The sequence below is a fragment of the Musca domestica genome, unplaced genomic scaffold (genome assembly GCF_030504385.1).
Source record: "Musca domestica strain aabys unplaced genomic scaffold, Musca_domestica.polishedcontigs.V.1.1 3, whole genome shotgun sequence".
Lineage (NCBI taxonomy): Eukaryota > Metazoa > Arthropoda > Insecta > Diptera > Muscidae > Musca > Musca domestica.
This window is the reverse complement of record NW_026712299.1, coordinates 5,303,761-5,323,380: the sequence shown is the minus strand read 5'-3', so window position 1 is coordinate 5,323,380 and position 19,620 is coordinate 5,303,761. Positions and strand designations below refer to the sequence as shown.

General features: G+C 35.6%; 1 protein-coding gene and 1 long non-coding RNA gene across 2 annotated transcripts; both read right to left on the bottom strand.

The window, feature by feature from the left end:
• Positions 1–3,715: 3,715 nt before the first annotated feature.
• Positions 3,716–18,168, bottom strand: LOC101899273 (acid-sensing ion channel 4-A). The gene is made up of 8 exons (XM_005176274.3): positions 17,897–18,168; positions 17,668–17,799; positions 11,012–11,171; positions 8,907–9,262; positions 5,649–5,782; positions 5,424–5,577; positions 3,945–4,058; positions 3,716–3,879 (listed from the first exon to the last, which is right to left on the bottom strand). The coding sequence occupies exons 1-8, from the start codon at positions 18,101–18,103 to the stop codon at positions 3,733–3,735; spliced, it is 1,404 nt and encodes a 467-aa protein (XP_005176331.2). The 5' UTR covers positions 18,104–18,168; the 3' UTR covers positions 3,716–3,732.
• LOC131803400 (uncharacterized) lies at positions 9,931–10,942 on the bottom strand. The gene is made up of 3 exons (XR_009342562.1): positions 10,367–10,942; positions 10,234–10,297; positions 9,931–10,098 (listed from the first exon to the last, which is right to left on the bottom strand). It is a non-coding gene; the product is annotated as an uncharacterized LOC131803400 (long non-coding RNA).
• Positions 18,169–19,620: the final 1,452 nt, after the last annotated feature.

Genomic DNA, 19,620 nt, shown 5'->3' with positions numbered 1-19,620 from the left:
GCTGTTTTTGAAAATTTTCCTCCTTTCCTTCCTTTTTTTAGAAATATTTTTAAAGGATTATTCAGATGCTTAAATGTAGATATTGTAAGAATATATTCCAAAGCCCATCCAGGGGTTTTTTGTTGGGGGACGTCTAAAAAGATATACAGAACCATCCAGAGGTTTAAATTTAGATTTTTTAATATGTAAAATTTAAACCTAGCTTTAAACGAAAATTTTTTTGAGATTTTTTTAAGAACCGTCCAGCGCTTTGAAAGTGCATTTTGTGAAAATTTTCCTCATTAATAGGCTTCAAATAGAATTTTTCTAAGAATATTTTATAGGGACAACTAGGGCCTTAAACGGGAATTTTTTAAAATTTTTTTAAAGGACCTTTCGGTGTCTTGTGGACCATCTAGAGCCTCAAAAATGGATCAGTCATATGGCCACAGAATAATTATCATTTAAAACGGCCAAATTGTTCCTAATAGAAATAACAGTTTTAGACCCTAGGTCTCTTTGGACCAAATCCGTTTCAGGACATTTGCAGCCGATCTAGGATTATCCTAGAATCTTCGAAATCTTTCATTCTGCATTTTACCGAGGAGGATATTAGTAAAACCATTGCACAATGGACCCACATCCTATTTTTCTGTCAAAACTATTTCAACGTCTCCATATGTAAATCCTAGAAACCAACCAAGTGACCTCAATATCAAATTTTAGGATTTCAGCTCTATCCCTTCACTCAATATCTAATTTTGTACGACTTAGTACTTTTCGTACAATTAAAGTACAAATTTTCAAAACCACATCCATATCTTAATCCCAGATTCCAACAGTGACCTCAACATCAAATTTGAGGAATTCAGCTCTATCCCTTCATCCCATACCAAATTTAGTACCATTTAGTACTTTTCGTACAATTATAGTACGCATTTGCAAAACCACTATCAGATCTCAACACTAACAGGGACCTCAAGATTGATTCCAACCCAATTCCTTCACCCAATACTACATTTAGTACCATTTAGTACTTTTCGTATAAATATAGGACCAATTTCCAAACCAGCTCCAAATCTCATTCCCAGATACCAAAATATAATATATAAATATGTATCAATATAATATTTCAATATAAAATTTCGGGAATTAAGCTCTATCCCTCCACCCAATACCAAAATATGTACCACTTAGTACTTTTCGTACAATTACAGTACACATTTCCAAAATCACCTCCATATTTTAATTCCAGTTACCAACAGAGACTTTTCCTCAACACACAGATACCATTAGTAATCTTATCTAAACTTCTAATCTAAACTTAAAATTTCTCAATTGTATCTGTATCCCTTCACCCAATATCAAATATAGTACAATTCAGTACTTTATAGTACACAATAGCAATTATAGTACACAATTCCAAAAACCACCTCCAAATCTCAATCCCAGATACCAACAGAGACCTCAATATTGAATTTGAGGATTCCAGCCCTATCCCATCAAATATTACCAAATTTAGTACTCTTTAGTACTATTTTTATACAAACAAGGGCGCCAAAACTATCTAACTATCACCTATCTCTATCTCTTCACCCAATACTAAATATAGTACCATTCAGTACTTTTAGTACAAATTTCCCAAACCACATGCATATGTCCAGGCTACACATGAATGGCGACCCTAATAGCAAATTTCAGATTTCAAGCACTATTTGTTCACTCATTACCAAATTGTACCAAATATAGTACTATTTAGTACATATCGTACAATTGTAGTACACATTTCTAAAAACACCTCTCTATCACAAACCAACCATCAGCAGGGACCCCAGAACAAAATTTCAAAATACCAACATCATCCGTTCACCCTAAACCAAACTGTTCCAAATTTAGTACTGTTCGCACACTTAGTTCACATTTCCAAAAATATCTTCACATATCAAACTTACCTTTCAACCTTAGTTCTCTTACCAAATTTTAAGTTTTTTGCTTTATCTGTTTACATAATACCAAATGGTACCAGTTTAGAAGTTTAGTACCATTTTAGAACTTTTCGTAACATTAAAGTTTGAATTTTCCAAAACCCTTTGTTACATCTATCCTGCACTCCATCAGAATTCCAGCTCATTCTGTTTGTCTAATACAAAGTATTATAGTTTGTTTTAGTACTTTTCGTACTCTACGTACCAATACTAACCCTTGTGCAAATTTTCAAGATTCTAACTTCAGCCGTTTCTTCTGGGAGTCTCAGTCAGTTATTTAACTTTTTTTATACCCTCCACCATAGTACGAAGGGTATATTAAGTTTGTCATTCTGTTTGTAACACCTCGAAATATACATTTTAGACCCCACATATATTCTTGATCAGCATAAAATTCTATGTCGATTTAGCGATGTCCGTCCGTCTATCCGTCTGTAGAAATCACTCTAGCTTCCGAACGAATTGAAGAAGTTTGATAAAATTTTACTCAAATGTATGTTATGTCTGCAGAACTTTTGGTATTGAAAATGGGTCAGGTAGGTCCGCGTCTTCGTATAGCCCCCATATAACGGTACCTCCCGATATGCGGCATTTTGACGATTTTAGCGACGTTGTTTACCGGAATCGTTTCAAAATTGGTTTTTGAAGTTCGTAATAGGTACTACAGCATAAGACAGATACGTTTTGTATAGCCCTCATATTCAGTATTTTGATGATTTTAGCGACATTATTTACCGGAATTCTTTCAAATTGTGTATTTAAAGTTCGTAATGGCTGCTACAGCCTATGACACAAAATTGTCTGTGTAGGTCCATTTCTTGGTATAGCCCCCATATAACGGTATCTCCTGATATTCGGTATTTTGATGATTTTAGCGACATTATTTACCGGAATTTTTTCAAATTTGTTATTTGAAGTTCGTAATGGATACTACAGCCTGAGACAGAAAATTGTCTTTGCCGGTCCACGTCTTCGTATAGCCCCCATATAAAGGTACCTCCCGATATTCGGTATTTTGATGATTTTAGCTACATTATTACGATTTTTTTAATTTTCGCTTTTAAATATTGTAATGGCTTATGACAAAAGTTACCTATGCAGGTCCATGTCGTCGTATAGACCCTAATGTAACAGCTACATTCGGAATTTTTAAGATTTTAACAGAATTTTTAACGGATTTTATTGTTTTTGAGAATTGCCAAATTAGTTCCAAATGATGGAGGGTATTCAACGTTCGGCCCGTCCGAACTTACAGCTTTTTTACTTGTTAAATATTTCAATAAACGGATATTAGCTAAGTGTATACATCTGTCGGCAAAACCGATTGATAGTTTTTAATTTTGGAATATTTTATATTATTATGGTCTATATCCAGAACTTCAAACGTGGATTTTTTTTGAAATTTCTCTAAAATTTCCACATGGAGACTCATGTGTAAGTTTAAGGATCCATCCTGTATTTTAAATATTTTTTAAGATTTTTTTTTGAATTGTAAAGAATATTTTTAAAAGAGGATTTTAGAGAGACTATTGAAAATATTTTTTTGAGGATTTATTTTAAAAATACAATCCAGTCAGGGTCAGGGACGTGGAAATGTCGAGAACAATAATCGCAGAAGTTTTTTTCGAAATGATTTCGAAAATCCTTTCATAGGTTCTCTATAAAAATAATCAATATTTTGTTGGCCTTTAATAGAATTAAGGGTTAAAAAAATTGTAAATTTATTTTTTTTAATTAATTTTTTTATTATAATTTATTTTTATTAATTTCAAAGACCCTCCTTGGAGATGGTGGCAATATCGACAGTGGCATCACTATTTTCCGAACCCTTATCCACCTCTTCATTCATTTTGGTACGTTTTTCATGACTTCTCTGCATTTTCTTGATGACACCGCCGCACAGCAGTAGAGTTATCTGGAAAATATCAAATAGGGGAGTTTTTAGTCTGAAATATCAAAAATCGTTAAAACTCAACCTACATGTTCCAATATGCCAATGAGACCCAAAACGGATAGGCCCAACAGGAAACCCAAGGAACCACCAACATCGGCTATAAATTGTGTTGTGTCATAGCTGGGACGTTCCTCCATCATCTAAAGAAAAAAAAAATAAAATGGAATAAAGGTAGATTTAATTGAAAAAATATATGTAAATTAAAGCCGCTTCTGATCATACAGGGTGAGATAAAAAAAATTCAACCAAAATTCAGACTGCTGACATTTCTAAGCCACTGGTCCGATAGCTGTTAAAATTATTCCAGTGACAGCTCATTCTATTGTTTACAAGAGTACAAAAGCATTTTGGTGAGAATTCTCCAGAAAATAAGTTATTCGTGACGGAATTCAATCGTGATAGTGTGATTTCTTTATATTTGGCTGGAGAACCAGAAGCGGCAATCGTTAGAGCATCCGGCATTTAAATGTGAATAAATCTTTTGTGTCTCGTACCATCGCATCGTTACCGTGATACTGGTAGCGTAGCCCGACGTCAAGGAAGTGAAAGGAAGAAGAAAAGTAAAGAAGCGACTTGATCGAAACCCGCGTCGCAGTGGCCGAAAAATGGCTCGTGAACTGAACATATCGCAATATTCCATTCGGCAAATATTGAAAAATGAGCTCAGGGTAAACCCATTGAAATTCCAAAAAGTGCAAGAACTTATGTCGCAAAGGAAAGAAAATAGAGAAAAAGAGCTAAGGAGTTGCTTCGCCTGGCCGAAAGTGGTGAACTGCTGAATTTGGTTTTCTCCGATCTCCGATGAAAAACATTCGTTATCCAGCAGTTTGTAAACAAACAAAATGATCGTGTTTACTTGCCAAAGGGGTCAGCTGAAAATGTGCACCTTCGGTGGGCCACCAGAACTCAAGCGCCGAGCGTCGGCCATGGTGATGGGTGGGCTGCCATAGCAATCGATCAGAATAAGTATCGAATATAATGGCGAAAATATTCTGGAGGGCGTATTAAAGCCTTGGGCCCGCAAATTTTTTGGCTGCAGACCTTGGACATTCCAACAGGACTCCAACACCAGCCACATCGCACTCAGCATGCGTCAACCAAGAATTGTTACAAAATGAGGTTCCTCGCTTCATTTCCAGCTCAGAATGGCCAACAGATAGCCAAGGTTGGCACTAAAAAATACCAAAGTGTCGATCACCTCAAGGAAGCGTTTCGCCGGGTATTGGCCAAAATACCACAGAGCAATATTCGGACAGCGTGTGATGGTTTCGTTGGCCGTTTGAAGGCCATAATTCGTGCCAAAGGTGACCAATTCGAACAAATCTAAACTTATTCCAAAATTTGATGCTATTTCCGACCTTTTTTGCTTTCATTCAATAAAATTTAAAAAAAATATAAAACTCATGGCGTTTGACTTTGTTGCAGTTTTTTTATCTCATCCTGTATATGAGTCAACTGTGTATTAACTCCTGCAAAACTTGTTTCGTGGCAGAATTTTCTCTTACCGATATCAGCTTTGTTGTATAGTAAATATAAATCTGGCTACTTGGCTCAACGTTTTTGGTGAAATTTTTCCTATTCTGTATATAGGTTGAAAATATTCTCGATTCACATGGTTGATCACAATCACATTCCGGATCATCGTCGCTCTCATATACCCTGAAATGAGAAAAGTAACTTTGAAGTGAAAAGAAAATTTTGGAAAAGGCAATCCTTTCCCCTCAACTTACCTCGAATATTCTCCAATTAATTTCATTATCGATTTATAGGAGTTGCAAGGTTCCATTTTAATGTCATTGTCCAACCAGGGTCCTGAACAATTTGCATATTCACCAACTGCCTGGAGGATGCATTTTTCGCCGCACTGGTAAAGAAAAGAAACAAAACAAGTTAAAGTTCAAAATTTTGAACCCTATGTGGGCATGAAATCGAGTGTTATTTTCGCGTTTTATGAGCTTCATGGATATTCATAATTTTGACCCTTTGTGGGGGAGGTACCAGAAGGAGTGAACCGATATTATGCATCTCCGAATTCTATCTAAGTTCATAATAATATTACGATGTACTAAGTTTACACCAAATTGGTTTGGAGTTATTTTGCGGATCAACCAGCCAGACAGACGAACGGACAACCCTAGATCGACTCCAAAATGTCCTGAAACGGATTTTGTACAAAGAGATCAAGGTTCTAATACCGTTATTTCTAAGGGACACATTTTGGCTGTGTCAAATGATATATACCCTCTGTAGCCATATGGCTGAGGGTATACAAATCCACATAAAGATTTTGCAGAATATTCTTAAAAAACGTGGAGGTCCTTGAAAAATAATTTTTTAGGTCCTTTACAAAAATAACAAGTAAAAAAGTTGTAAGTTCGGCCGGGCAGAACTTTGAATACCCTCCACCGTTTGGAAGGAATTTAACAATTTTCAAAAAACAAATAAGAATAAAATCCGTTAAAAATTCTGTTAAAATCTTAAAAATACCGAATGTAGACGTTATATTAGGGTCTATACGATGAAGTGGATCTGCATAGGCAACTTGTGTCATAAGCCATTGCAATATTCAAATGCGAAGCTTTAAATAGAATTCGGTGAATAATGTCGCTAAAATCATCAAATACCGAATATGGGGAGGTACCGTTATATGGGGGCTATACGAAGACTGAAACCTGCACAGACAATTTTCTGTCTTAGGCTGTAGTCTCCATTACGAACTTTAAATACCAAATTTGAAACAATTCCGGTGAATAAATTCGCTAAAATCATCAAAATACCGAATATCGGTAAGGTACCTTTATATGGGGGCTATACGAAGACATGGACCTGCAAAGACAATTTTCTGTCTTAGGCTGTAGTATACATTACGAACTTTAAATACCAAATTTAAAACAATTCCGATGAATAAATTCGCTAAAATCATCAAAATACCGAATATCGGTAAGGTACCTTTATATGGGGGCTATACGAAGACGTGGACCTGCACAGACAATTTTCTCTCATAGGCTGTAGTATCCATTACGAACTTCAAATACCAAATTTGAAACAATTCTGGTGAAAAATTTCCCTAAAATCATCAAAATACCGAATATCGGGAGGTACCGTTATATGGGTGCAATACCATGGACCTACATGGCCCATTTTCAATACCAAAAGTTCCGCAGACATAACATACATTTGAGCAAAATGTTATCAATCAACTTCAATTCGTTCGGAAGCGAGAATGATTTCCACAAATGAACAGACAAACAGACGAATAGACGGACAGACGGACGGACATCGCTAAATCAACATAGAGTTTTATTCTGATAAAAAATATATATCCTTTGTGGGGTCTAAAATGTATATTTCGAGGTGTTACAAACGGAATGACAAACTTAATATACCCTCCATACTATGGTGGAGGGTATAAAAACTAGTATTTCGAGGATGTGAAGTGGAATTTTTACAAATATTCACTATTATTTCTCCAAGGACCCCCACCTTTAATTCTTAAAAAACAATTTTAAGGACATCCACTCTTGATCCTTAGAAAATTATTTTTAAAAAATACTTCTGCAAAAGTTCGCGTTTACTCCAAAAAAAATTCTACGTTTAGTCTCTGAAAAATTTTGAAAAAACTCCTCGAAAAATAAAAAAAAAAACAAATTTAGTCCTTAAGGAAATATTAAAAAAATTCTAAAAGACCGTGGTATATTTTGTAAAAAACTTTACATTCAGGACTTATGGTCCTTAAACACATGTTTTTGAATTCTTGAATGATTCAATGAAAAATATGTTTTAAAAATTCATGTTCAGAGACTGGTGGTCCCTAACAAAATATCCTTAAATTGGTCACTGATGATCCTTGAAAGTATATTTTTTATCAAAAACTCCTTCAGGCCCCGTTATTCTGTTCTATGTTGCTCCTTGAAAAATGTTCCTAAATACTCCATGTCGAGGCACTTAAAAATCCGCAAAAGTCCATATGCATGTTAATGAGTGTCCTTAAAACATATCCTTAAAATCCTCTCTGTGTTTAGGTCTCTGGTGTTTTTTTAGATATCCTTAAAAACTCTATTTATAGGCCACACATAGGCCTTGAAGAAATGAGTGTTAGATTTCCATGATAACGCCTTTAATGGTACTTAAAGGATACTCCTAGGACTTTACATTTAGCCACTAATGCCACTAGAAAACATTTCCCAAATACTCCATGTTACGGCCATTGATGGCCCTTGAGAAAATATTCCTAAATTACCTATACGATCATGATGATCATTGATATCGATTAGGCAACAGATAGACCTTGAAGAAATGGGTGTTAGATTTCCATGATAACATCTTAAATGGTGCTTAAAGGACACTCCTAGGACTTCACATTTAGGCCACTAGAAAACATTTCCCAAATACTCCACGTTACGGCCATTGATGACCCTTGAGAAAATATTCCTAAATTACCCTTGAGAAAATATTCCTAAATTACCTATACGATGATATCACGATCATGAATAACAAAATTTCAGAAAATTCAACTTTCAGATAAACGATGGGCCTTAAACAAGTATTTATAAACTCCAAGTTAAGGCTATAAATAGTCCTTTGAAAATTTTTGTTTTAACAGACAACGTCAGGCCACTGATAATCCTTGAAAGTTATTCCTAAGTCTCCTCGTTAAGGTCACTAATGGTTCCGGTAAACTTATCTTAAAAACCCTCAGATTTTGGCCACAGATAATCCTTGGAAACCTACTCCTCAAAATTTCAGATAATCCTTGAAAAAATCCCATAATTAGTCTACTGATGGTCATCGATAAATTATTCCTGAAAAATCCACATCCTGTTTGCTGGGGGTCCTTTAGAGAATATTCTTAACACGAACTGAAAATATCTTGCATTTAATTTAATTTTCTAAATATCAAGTTAATATGGGTTACAGGTCCGAACAACACCAATTTACCCATGAGAATTTTATCTCTCTCTTTCCAAAGAAGAATTAAAAACTCTTACCTTCAACTCACTATAACTCTCATCCTTATTGCAGTATTGATTTTTTGTTGGAATATTTGAAAAATATTGACTCTGCAACTTGATCTCAATTTCCTCATCGATATCGACGAAAACATATTCCACACGTCCCGATGCCTTCATACTGACTTCGGTGAAATTTTCCTTGGGATCGTGAATATAGAGATGCCAACCCGGTCGCGCTTCATACTTGTCCAAATCGACATCGGCCTTGGGAACATGATGTTGCAACATTATCGAATAACCGGAAGTTTTTGTTGCCCTCTTGAGAGCAACCTTGGGTCGAATGGTATGGCAGCGGCCACGATAGAATTGGGTACTGGTGGTAATCTCTACATCTGGTTAAGAGGAGAAATTTGAAATAAAAACATAGTTTTATTCATGCACTGTACGTTTGCGTTGATTTAAATTCTCTCTTTTGCTGGGACCTGGATATATGGAAAATTAATAGTTTTTCAGCTATTTTTGTAGTTAATTTACAATTTTTACTTTATTAGATTAAATCATATTTGTCAAATCATTATAAAAGAGGGAAATATAGAAAAACGCATCTTTGAACTATTTAAGAGAAATGTCTGTCTCTCTTTCTCTCTCTCTCTCTCTCTCGCGATGTGTATCGACGTTTAATCCCAGCGGATTTTTTAGCACATACATCTTCCATCTGAGACCAATGACAATGTAGGTGCGACCCATCCAAAGCCTGTATACAATTTCTACTTACATTTACACAGAGATGGCCTAGGCCGTCAGACGAGTCCGAAATCTAACGACAATGTAAGCGAATGTTGGATGGGTCCGAAATCGACCGACAACGTAAGCGAATGTTGGATGGGTCCGAAATCTATCAACATTGTAAGCGAAGGTTGGATGGGTCCGATTCCATCAACATTTTAGATTGTGGAACTTAAATTTCAGCTGTCTTTTATTAAAATATTCGTATTATTAACAGTGTTTTCAACAATAAAATATTCTTATTATAATTAGAAATAATGCATAAAAACGAAATTCATAAAACTTATTCAAAAGACGTGGGAAGAAATAAAGCTTAAACTAAAGGAAAAAAAATATATTTTTCCAGTTTTATATTGTAGGACATTGTTCGGAAGTGTCTGGCCTTAGGGAATTTGAAACAATTTCTAATCCTGTTCATTGAATCCTTCACATATGACAGCTTCTGAAATAAGCATAGAAAATATAGAACAATTTTTTTAATATTAAACAGTTATACTATAGAATAGACTAATGGACTACATTTTAAGGTAATATAATATCACATTTCAATAAATATGTAAGAAAAAATTTAACTTACCGAAAATGGCCATGATTAAAATTTATATTCCTTAAACGCCTTTTTATTTTGGGTACCATCATAGCTGTAAGATAATATTATAGAAATGTCATTAATTTTAATCTGGCGAAATTATAATTTTTATGATACTTACCTGAAAGAATTTAAATTATTAATGGATTATAACGGAGAGTTTTTAATATTCTTACATATTTTCTAAAATCTTCTACAATTTTGGAATGCATGGAATCTGCTCATTTTGTAGAATATCATTGTTTTCCAAACAGTCCGTCCTCAACTGTGCATTTCTTTTTAAATTGTCTGCTTCCACTTCCTTTAGTCGTCTTAAATTACTCCTACTGAATCCTGACATTTTATTTAACTTATTTAACACACAACACTTACTATATTCTTATTTTATTAACTTTTGTTCAAAATTCACTACTTGCAATTTCAAAAACACTTCACAGAATAAAATTTTGCTTCAAAAAAGAAAGAAGCATCAAAAATGAATAACGGTACAACAGCAGCTGCAACAATAAACAAAAAAAGTTACAAAACAATACAAAGGCATCCGATTCAGATGCAAGTGCGATGGACAGTTTTTATTGTATTTTGTGTTGTTCTTTAATTCTAACATGGATTTTGTTTCACAATGTAATAGCAATACGACTCATCCGATTCGGATGCTAGTTGTATGCTATTAACCACTGTTATGTCATTTTTTCCTATTGACAATATAGCATACATTTGGATGGGTATTAAATTGTAATGGCCAGCGGACTGCTGGGATACTTACTCGATTTCAATGAGCTCAACCCATACTGTTTGTTGTAGAACGTTTCAGTTTCATTGAATGTTGAATTGACGAAAAATTCCGAAATTGGTACTTCATCATAGGGATAGAAATTCCAGCAGGAACTGTATTTCGGATGAGTGCAAGTATTTCCAGAGATTTCCTAGATGTATGAAAAAATTCGGATAAAAAAGAAAAACTTGAGATTTGTAATTTTAAAATAATAATAATTCATTGGACACTAAGGACTCATAAAAACAATCAACGGAAAATTTTCCAAAATTCTTCTTTTTGGAGGTCTTGTATATTCTACCTAAATTTTTCATCCGGAACCTTTTTTTGCCAACATATTTTTAGTCTATACAGGGAGAGATGAAACAATTGCAACCAACTTCAGACTGCTGTCATTTCTAAGCCACTCGTCCGACAGCTGTTAAAATTATTCCAGTGACAGCTCATTCTATTGTTTAAGTTAAGTTAAGTTATTCGTGATGGAATTGAAGGGTGATAGAGTGATTTCGTTATATTTGGCTGGAAACCCACAAGTGACTGTAGTTAGAGCACTCCAGCATTTAAATGTGAATAAATCTTTCGTGTCTCGTACCATCGCTCGTTACCGTGATACTGGTAACGTAGCCCGCGACCAAGCAAGTGAACGAAAGAAAACAGCAACATCAGCAGAAATGGTTCGAAAAGTAAAGAAGCGTCTTGATCGACCCCAATGCGACCCGACTCGCAGTGGCCGAAAAATGGCTGGTGAGCTGAACATATCACAATATTCCATACGGTAAATATCGAAAAATGAGCTCGGGGTAAAACCATTGAAATTCCAAAAAGTGCAAGAACTCACACCTCAACAGAAAGAAAATAGACTCAAAAGAACTAAAGAGTTGCTTCGCTTTGTGAACTGCCGAAAGTGGTGAACTGCCGAATTTGGCTTTCTCCGATCTCCGATGAAAATGTGCAACTTCGGTTGGCCACAAGAACTCAATTGCCGGCCATGGTGATGGTGTGGGCCGCCATAATAGGCGATGGTCGCTCTCCGCTCTTATTAATCGACCGTGGCATCAGAATAAATGCCGAATATTATCGCCAAAATATTCTAGAGGGTGTATTTGGCCACAGACCTTGGATATTCCAACAGGACTCAGCACGCGCCACCCAAGAATGGTTACAAAATTAGGTTCCTCGCTTCATTTCCAGCTCACAATGGACAGCACGCGCCACCCAAGAATGGTTACAAAATGAGGTTCCTCGCTTCGTTTCCAGCGCACGAAAATCTCCGGATACCAATCCGTTGGACTATTGTGTCTGGAGTATTTTGGAAGCAAGGTTGGCACCAAAAATACCAATGTGTCGATCACCTCAAACAAGCGCTTCCCCGGGAATGGGCCAAAATACCGCAGAGCAACATTCGGGTAGCGTGTGACGGTTCCATTGGCCGTTTGAAGGCCATAATTCGTGCAAAAGCTGATTAATTCGCACAAATCTAAAAATATTCTAAAATTTGATGATATTTCCGACATTTTTTTGCTTTTATTGAAAAAAAATAGGTTTTGATATTTGTTAAAACTTCTCAAAAATATTTTAATTTTTTCTTAATTCCCCTTTATAATAAAACCGAAAAATATTTCTAAAAAATAAAAATCATTAAAAAACATTTTTTTTAATTCCGAGAAGTTTTGGATTTTTTAAACGAGACTTTTTAAGTCGAGAAATTTTTTTGTTGTTTTTGTTTTTATATCCTATAACACTATGTGTTGGGCGTAACATAAGTTTGATTGGGGCAAAAATTATGTATGGCCCTGCACATAGGTATGGAATTTTCTATCTCGCTTAGCTGAATCCATCTAGCTATCCATCCGTCTGACCCCATGGAGGTGGGATTAGGATCAGAATAGAAGCCTATTGTTAGGGGAGATAACCGTAAAATATTTAGGGATTGGAATGGACCAAAAACATAAAAAAAATTTAATCGTTGCTCTAGAGGCCACAATTATAGACCAATCGAATTTTGCATGGGGCTAGAGTTTAGGGTTGGGCAGAAGCCTACTAATTTCTTTTTATACATGGACCACTACACAACATGGACCAATACACACAATCTTCCGCCACCGGAGCATCAACCCTACAAATATCAATTTTTAGACAAATATAGAGTTACCGTTGTATGGCGACTATACCAAAATGGGGACTAATGTATCTCATTTTCAATACCAAATTACAAATTACAAAAATACAAATTTGGTTTAGGGGAAACTAATATATGAGAGCCATATCCAATTCTGAATCGATTTTCACTAAATTTGACGGAGACGTTTTAATCTTTTATATCAAATAACATTGCTATAGAGTGCATGAGAAGGATTATATTAAAAAATATATATCGGAACTGAGTTCCACAAAAGTGGAAACGTACGTCCCGAAATTCACTCCATTTGACTAATATTGGTCATTATTTGCACAATAAACCTGAAAACGGATTAACTATATTTAGCCGATCACGATAAAATTGGGCAAAGGTATTTCCAAATATCACTGTTGTCGAATGCATATTACGAATGTGAGGGACTTAAAAACCAAATCGGATGAAACATATATATGTAAGGGAGCCAAAGCTATATCTGAACCGCTTTTAACCAAATTTGATTTACTTGCTTCTAGAATGAATTCGGTTGGATGTTCCGAAATTCAGGTCATTTCGATTGATATTGGCTCTTTGATGCACAATTAACCCAAAATCGGTTAAAGATATATGGGAGCTATATCCAAATCTGATCCGATTTTCACCAATTTCAATAGGGTTCGTCCTTGGGCCGAACAAATATTGTTTGGAAAATTTCATCACAATCGGATAATAAATGCGACCAGCATTTTGTTCACAAAAATACATGGACAGAAGAAATCGACTCAGAAAGTGATTCTATGAAGATCCTCAAAAGTACATATTTTTGTGCTTTACATATCACAAGAAAATGTGCATGTGCACTTAATTTCCATACCTCATCTAATACTAATAAAAATATTGGTTTGGACAAAATTACCAGAAAACCGAAAATTTATATCAAATTTTATGCGAAATTATAAATTTCATCTTTATCTCAGGTTTTGGGTTGAGAGAAATATTAGATATAGGAAGTTGTAAAGAATCGCTGACTTGTTTCGCAATTTATGACAGATAAAAGTATTGGAAATTGTGACTCTTTGTAGGTGAGGTGCCAGAAGGGGTTCGCAAATATATATCATCTTCATAAGAGATCTTGTGTGAGCAAAAATGTTTGTATGTGTGAAATTTGAGGAAAGTCGGATGCTTATTTCGTTTTCTTTAAACGTTTTGTTTTTTAATACATTTTGAACCCTATGTGGGTGTGGTTCCAGAAGAAATGGTCCAATTTCTACCATCTTTATAACAGATCATGTGTTGATAGAAATATTGGGATGTGTCAATCACATTTTATGAGCTTTGTTGATATTCAAAATTTTTATCCTTTGTGTATGTGGTACCAGAAGGAGTGGACCGAAATATCCCATCTTCACAGCAGATCTTGTGTTAGTAGAAATAATGGGATGTGTAAAATATGAAAAGAACCGCGTGGTTGGTTATTCAAAACTTTTTCCCTTTGTCAGGGAGGTACCAGAAGGAATGGTCGAATCTCTACAATCTTTCTAACAGATCCTGTTTTGATAGAAATATTAAGATGTGCTTAGTCTAAATGGAATCGGATGTTAATTTCGTGTTTTATAAGCTTCATGAATATTCAAAATTGTGACCCTTTGTGGGGAAGATACCATCAGTAGACCGATATATTCCATCTTCACACCATACCTTGGGTTGATAAAAATATTATGATGTATTCAAATTGAAGATAATCGGACTCGTACATCACATTTTTTAGGAGGTACTTGATGGAGTGGACCGATATTGTCCATTTTCACACCTGACCTAGCACTGATGAAAATATTAAGATTCACAAAGTTGGAACAAAATTGTATTATCATTTCTCGTTCTGTGCAATAAATTATTTTCTTTGAATATCTTGACATTTTGTGGGGGAGGTACCAAAAGAAGTGGACCGATATTGGTCATCTCCGATCTCGATCTAATTTTGACAATAAAATAACGATGTACCAAGTTTGGATCAGATCGAATACTCCCTTCGAGAGATAGACGGACGGGTGGACATCACTAGATCGACTTCAAATGTCCTGAAACGGATTTGGTTCAAAGAGACCTAAGGTCTAAAACCGTTATTTCTATGAGGCACGTTTATTGGCTGAGGGTATAATGAAAGAGAACTGTGATTTTATGTCAGATTTTATTGAAGTTCCGATAATGTTGACAGTTTTGTGGGGAAAGTACCGATATTGTATTTCACATTCCCCATTTTCAAATTTGATGTTAATATTAAGTTTCCCCAAATTTGGATCAAATCGAATAATTCCGTCGAAAGTTTTGAAGCACATTTGATGGCCACTGGACTTAAGGTGTAGAAAGTCTAGTCAAAATACTAGATTTTTCACACTAAAATAATATAAATTCTGATGAGCCATTTCGGTCCTCCTCTTCTTCTTCCTCAAAAAGAGGATTTACATTTTGAAAAATTGTAAATTCCATTTTGTATCAACACGGAGCCTCATCTGCTTGATTTTTTTAACCTCAGTCATATGACTACAGATGGTATACAGCCAAAACCTGCCTCATCGAAATAACGGATTTAAACCCTAGATTTCTTTGGACCAAATCCGTTTCAGGAAATTTGGAGTCGATCTAGGGGTATCCGACCGTCTGCCTGTGTGGTGCGCAATAAGGTAATATCAGATTTAATTCAAACGTGATACATTTTCATATTATTGTTAAACTTAGATCGATTTCAGAGATGGGCAGTATCGGTCCACTCCTTCTAGTACCTTCCCCACAAAAGGTCAACATTCTCTAAAAATCTAATTTAAATAATAGAAAGAGAAAAGATTATAAGATTTCTGTCAATCTTTGGTGTTAAAATCTACAATATAGGTTTACTCCTTTTGGTACCTCCCCCAGGAAGGGTCAACGTTTTGAACAATCGCAACATTTCTAAAATGTGAAAGAAGAGTCCGATTGACTTCAATATTTCTTACAACCCTAGGTTTGGTATGAAAATAGGATAGATCGGACTATTCCTTCTGGTACCTCCCCCGTAACGGGTCAACATGTTAAATACCATTCACACTCATATATGTCTCATTTTATTCGTAACAGGTCAGCGATTCTCTTCAAACTTCGCGTATCACAATATCTCTTTCAACCATAAATCCAATAAAAATATGGGATATGTCGAGCCACATTTTCAGGTTCTAGCCCCGCAAATGTTCATGATATGGACTGAGGGTATACAAATCGGACGGCAAAACCGACTGATAATTTTAATTTTTTTTTGTATTTCTATCAAACTTAGATCAATTTCGTAGATTGTCCATTTTAGTCCACTTTTTCCCCGAACCTCCCCGATTCAAAAGCTATATTTATACCCTACACCACAAGGTGGTCAGGGTATTATGTCTTTGTGCATTTGTTTGTAACAGGCAAAAGGAAACGAGATAGACCCATAGTTCCTTTTGATGATCTGCATAGAATCACTTTCTGAGTTGATTTATGCATGTCAGTCCGTCTGTCCGTCCGTCCGTCTGTCCATGTATTCTTGTGAACAAAATGCAGGTCGCATTTATTATCCGATTGAGATGAAATTTTGCAAACAACATTTGTTTGGCCCAAGGACGAACCCTATTGAAATTGGAGATAATCGGTAAAAATTTAGATATAGCTCCCATATATATCTTCGTCCGATTTGCCTTTTATTGTGCACCAAACGTGTAATATCAGCCCGAATAGTATGAAATTTTGCACATACAACCAAATAAGGCCTGAAAATAAGTATGCCAAATTTGATCGAAATCGGTTCAGATATAGCTATAACTCCCATATATATTGTTCATCCGATTTGTTATTTTTGTCCTCCGAAGCCGTAATATGCACTCTGTAACAACAATATTTGGGGAAATATATTAAATGCAGCTCAGAAATACCTTTGCTTAATTTTATCGAGATCGGTGCAGATTTGGATATAGCTCCCATATATAACTTCGTCCGATTTACCATTTATTGTGCACCAGACGTCTAATATTTGTCCAAATGGGATGGAATATGGCACCGAATTTAGTCTAGAAGGTAGTATGCCAAATTTGGTGAAGATCGGTTCAGATATAGTTATAGCTCCCATATATATTGTTCATCCGATTTATTGTATTTGTTACCCACAGCCGTAATATGCACTCCGTAACAACGATATTCAGGGAAATATATCAAATACAGCTCAGAAATATCTTTGCCAAATTTTATAGAGATCGGTTCAGATTTGGATATAGCTCCCATATATATTTTTATCCGATTTCAAATTAATTTCGCACCAACAAATGCTTCGGCATATTTAGTCCTTTGAATTTTAAATTCTATTATAATCGTAGCGTGTATGATTGAATTCTCCCATAAAAACTTTTAATTATTAAGTGGAGCTCAACTAAATTAGTAAAGTGGTGTAGGGTATCATAAAATCGGCCCCGCCCGACTTTAGGACTTTCTATACTGGTTTTAATTTAAAATCTTTTCATTAAAGTTCACTTACCTTTAATTCTTCCTCTTTATATGGCGGTTCGCGACATATGGTCACCGCTGGCATTTCAATGGTTTCGTTTAAATTATAATACGAATGGGTGGATATTGGCGGATTATCCAATTTCGAGAAGCACTCATATAACTACGAAGGATACAAAACACGCACATAACATATTAATTTAAACCAGAGTATTTCAATTATATATCATCCTCCTCCTTTTTTTACAACTCCGCCCTACCTGGACAATAACAATAATACAACACACAAACAACACAAGGTAACGGATAATTTTGGCAGGATCTTTAAATAGCCAGGCTCGTAACTCCGACCAATAGCCCATGTTGTGACTTGTTTTTTTTTTGCGAGACTGCGAACCGATAATCCCGGCGACTTGTTTCAAACTGATTCGTGGCAAATTCCAGAGGAGGAATATCAAAGGTTCCATTCAAGGGTAAATATGGAACATCTTGAAAAATTTCCCAGGCTCATTGATAAATATGGAGATAGTCATAGCACTGGGGACAGGTGATAACCTTTTTTTTTTTTTTTGATTTACAAACCATTTCCTGATAACTTGACTGACTAACTCGCAGACTGGCTGATAAGGAATTTCGTGTTAACAGGTTTTGTTACCGTGCATGACTATTTTTTCGGCAGAAATTTCCACCACAGGTGGGGACATTGGTGGTACGCAATTAATTGCTGTGACATGCCAATGGTGATGATGATACCGTCGGAACAGGATCTAATGTTGGAGGTACTCCATTTGGATAACTGGGTAAACAAGAATTTTATTGGCCATAGCCATGTTTGGGGTATTTGTTTTTTTTTTTTTTGTAGAAAGTGAAGTGGTGAGGAGGTTGATGGAGAGTGTAGAGGAGGGGTAGAGTTGGCCATCTGTTGTTATCTTTTTTTGTTTACACATTTATTCACGGGCCATAATTGATTTTGCCCTCCGTATAATCTCCGTGTTGAGACGAGTTGTAAACACATCGAGGATATTCACCTGGGGTGGGGAATAAAAAATAAAATTTATGTTTTGTTGTTATTTTCTATAAACAAATTCTAATTAGGGAAGAATATACAAATAGACACACATGTAGCTATATATATTTATACATGTAATTAGTGGGGATTTTGTTCGGCATATAAATACGCATATACGCATGAAGAAAAATAGAAGTGAGGCATAGAAGTAATATGAAATGTAAAAGTGGAAATTAGAGAAATATGGAAAGATCTATTGGTCTTTCCCAATGCAGGCCCAGAAGTCAATTCCTATAAAAACACAAAAATATTTTATCACCATTGATTTATTAAATTCTGATGAATTTGGAAGTTAAATTAAAATTGGGAAAAATTAGTCAAAAATTTTGGATGGAGTGGTGGTTCTAAACAACGGCGTGATATATTGGAAAATATGTAAATTTTCTACATTTCTGGAGAAGAAAATATAAATTTCCCAAAAAAAAAAAAAAGTTAGGAAGTATCAGTTGTTGTTGTAGCAGTTTTAACATGTTCCGTCGTTTGTTTCCTGACTAATCCGGTTCTTCCTCAATGTCCAGGTTTAGGAATTCTGCTACCTTTATGGGCTGTAGCCATAGATGCTCTGGACGGAGTTGGGTAGGTTTGGCTGGACAGTTAAACAGGTGCAGCGTATTGTGCGGCCCTGTATCGCACGCTGGGCAGGCGTTCCGCACATTTTCGTCAATTCGTGCCCAATACGAATTGAGATGGCTGCACCTGAACGTAGTTGGGCCAAAACTTCCCTGGTTTTCCTAGGCAGCCGACGTTCTTCAGCTGCAATGGATGGGGGTGGACTCCGAGTATGGCATTCATACTGTAATTATTAATTACCTCTGCGACAGCATCAGTATGAATGCCATTCAGACCCGCTTGATAGGCTTCATGATCTAGGGGCTCTCTCTTATATCACTGGATCTCACTCCTTCTTGACACGCC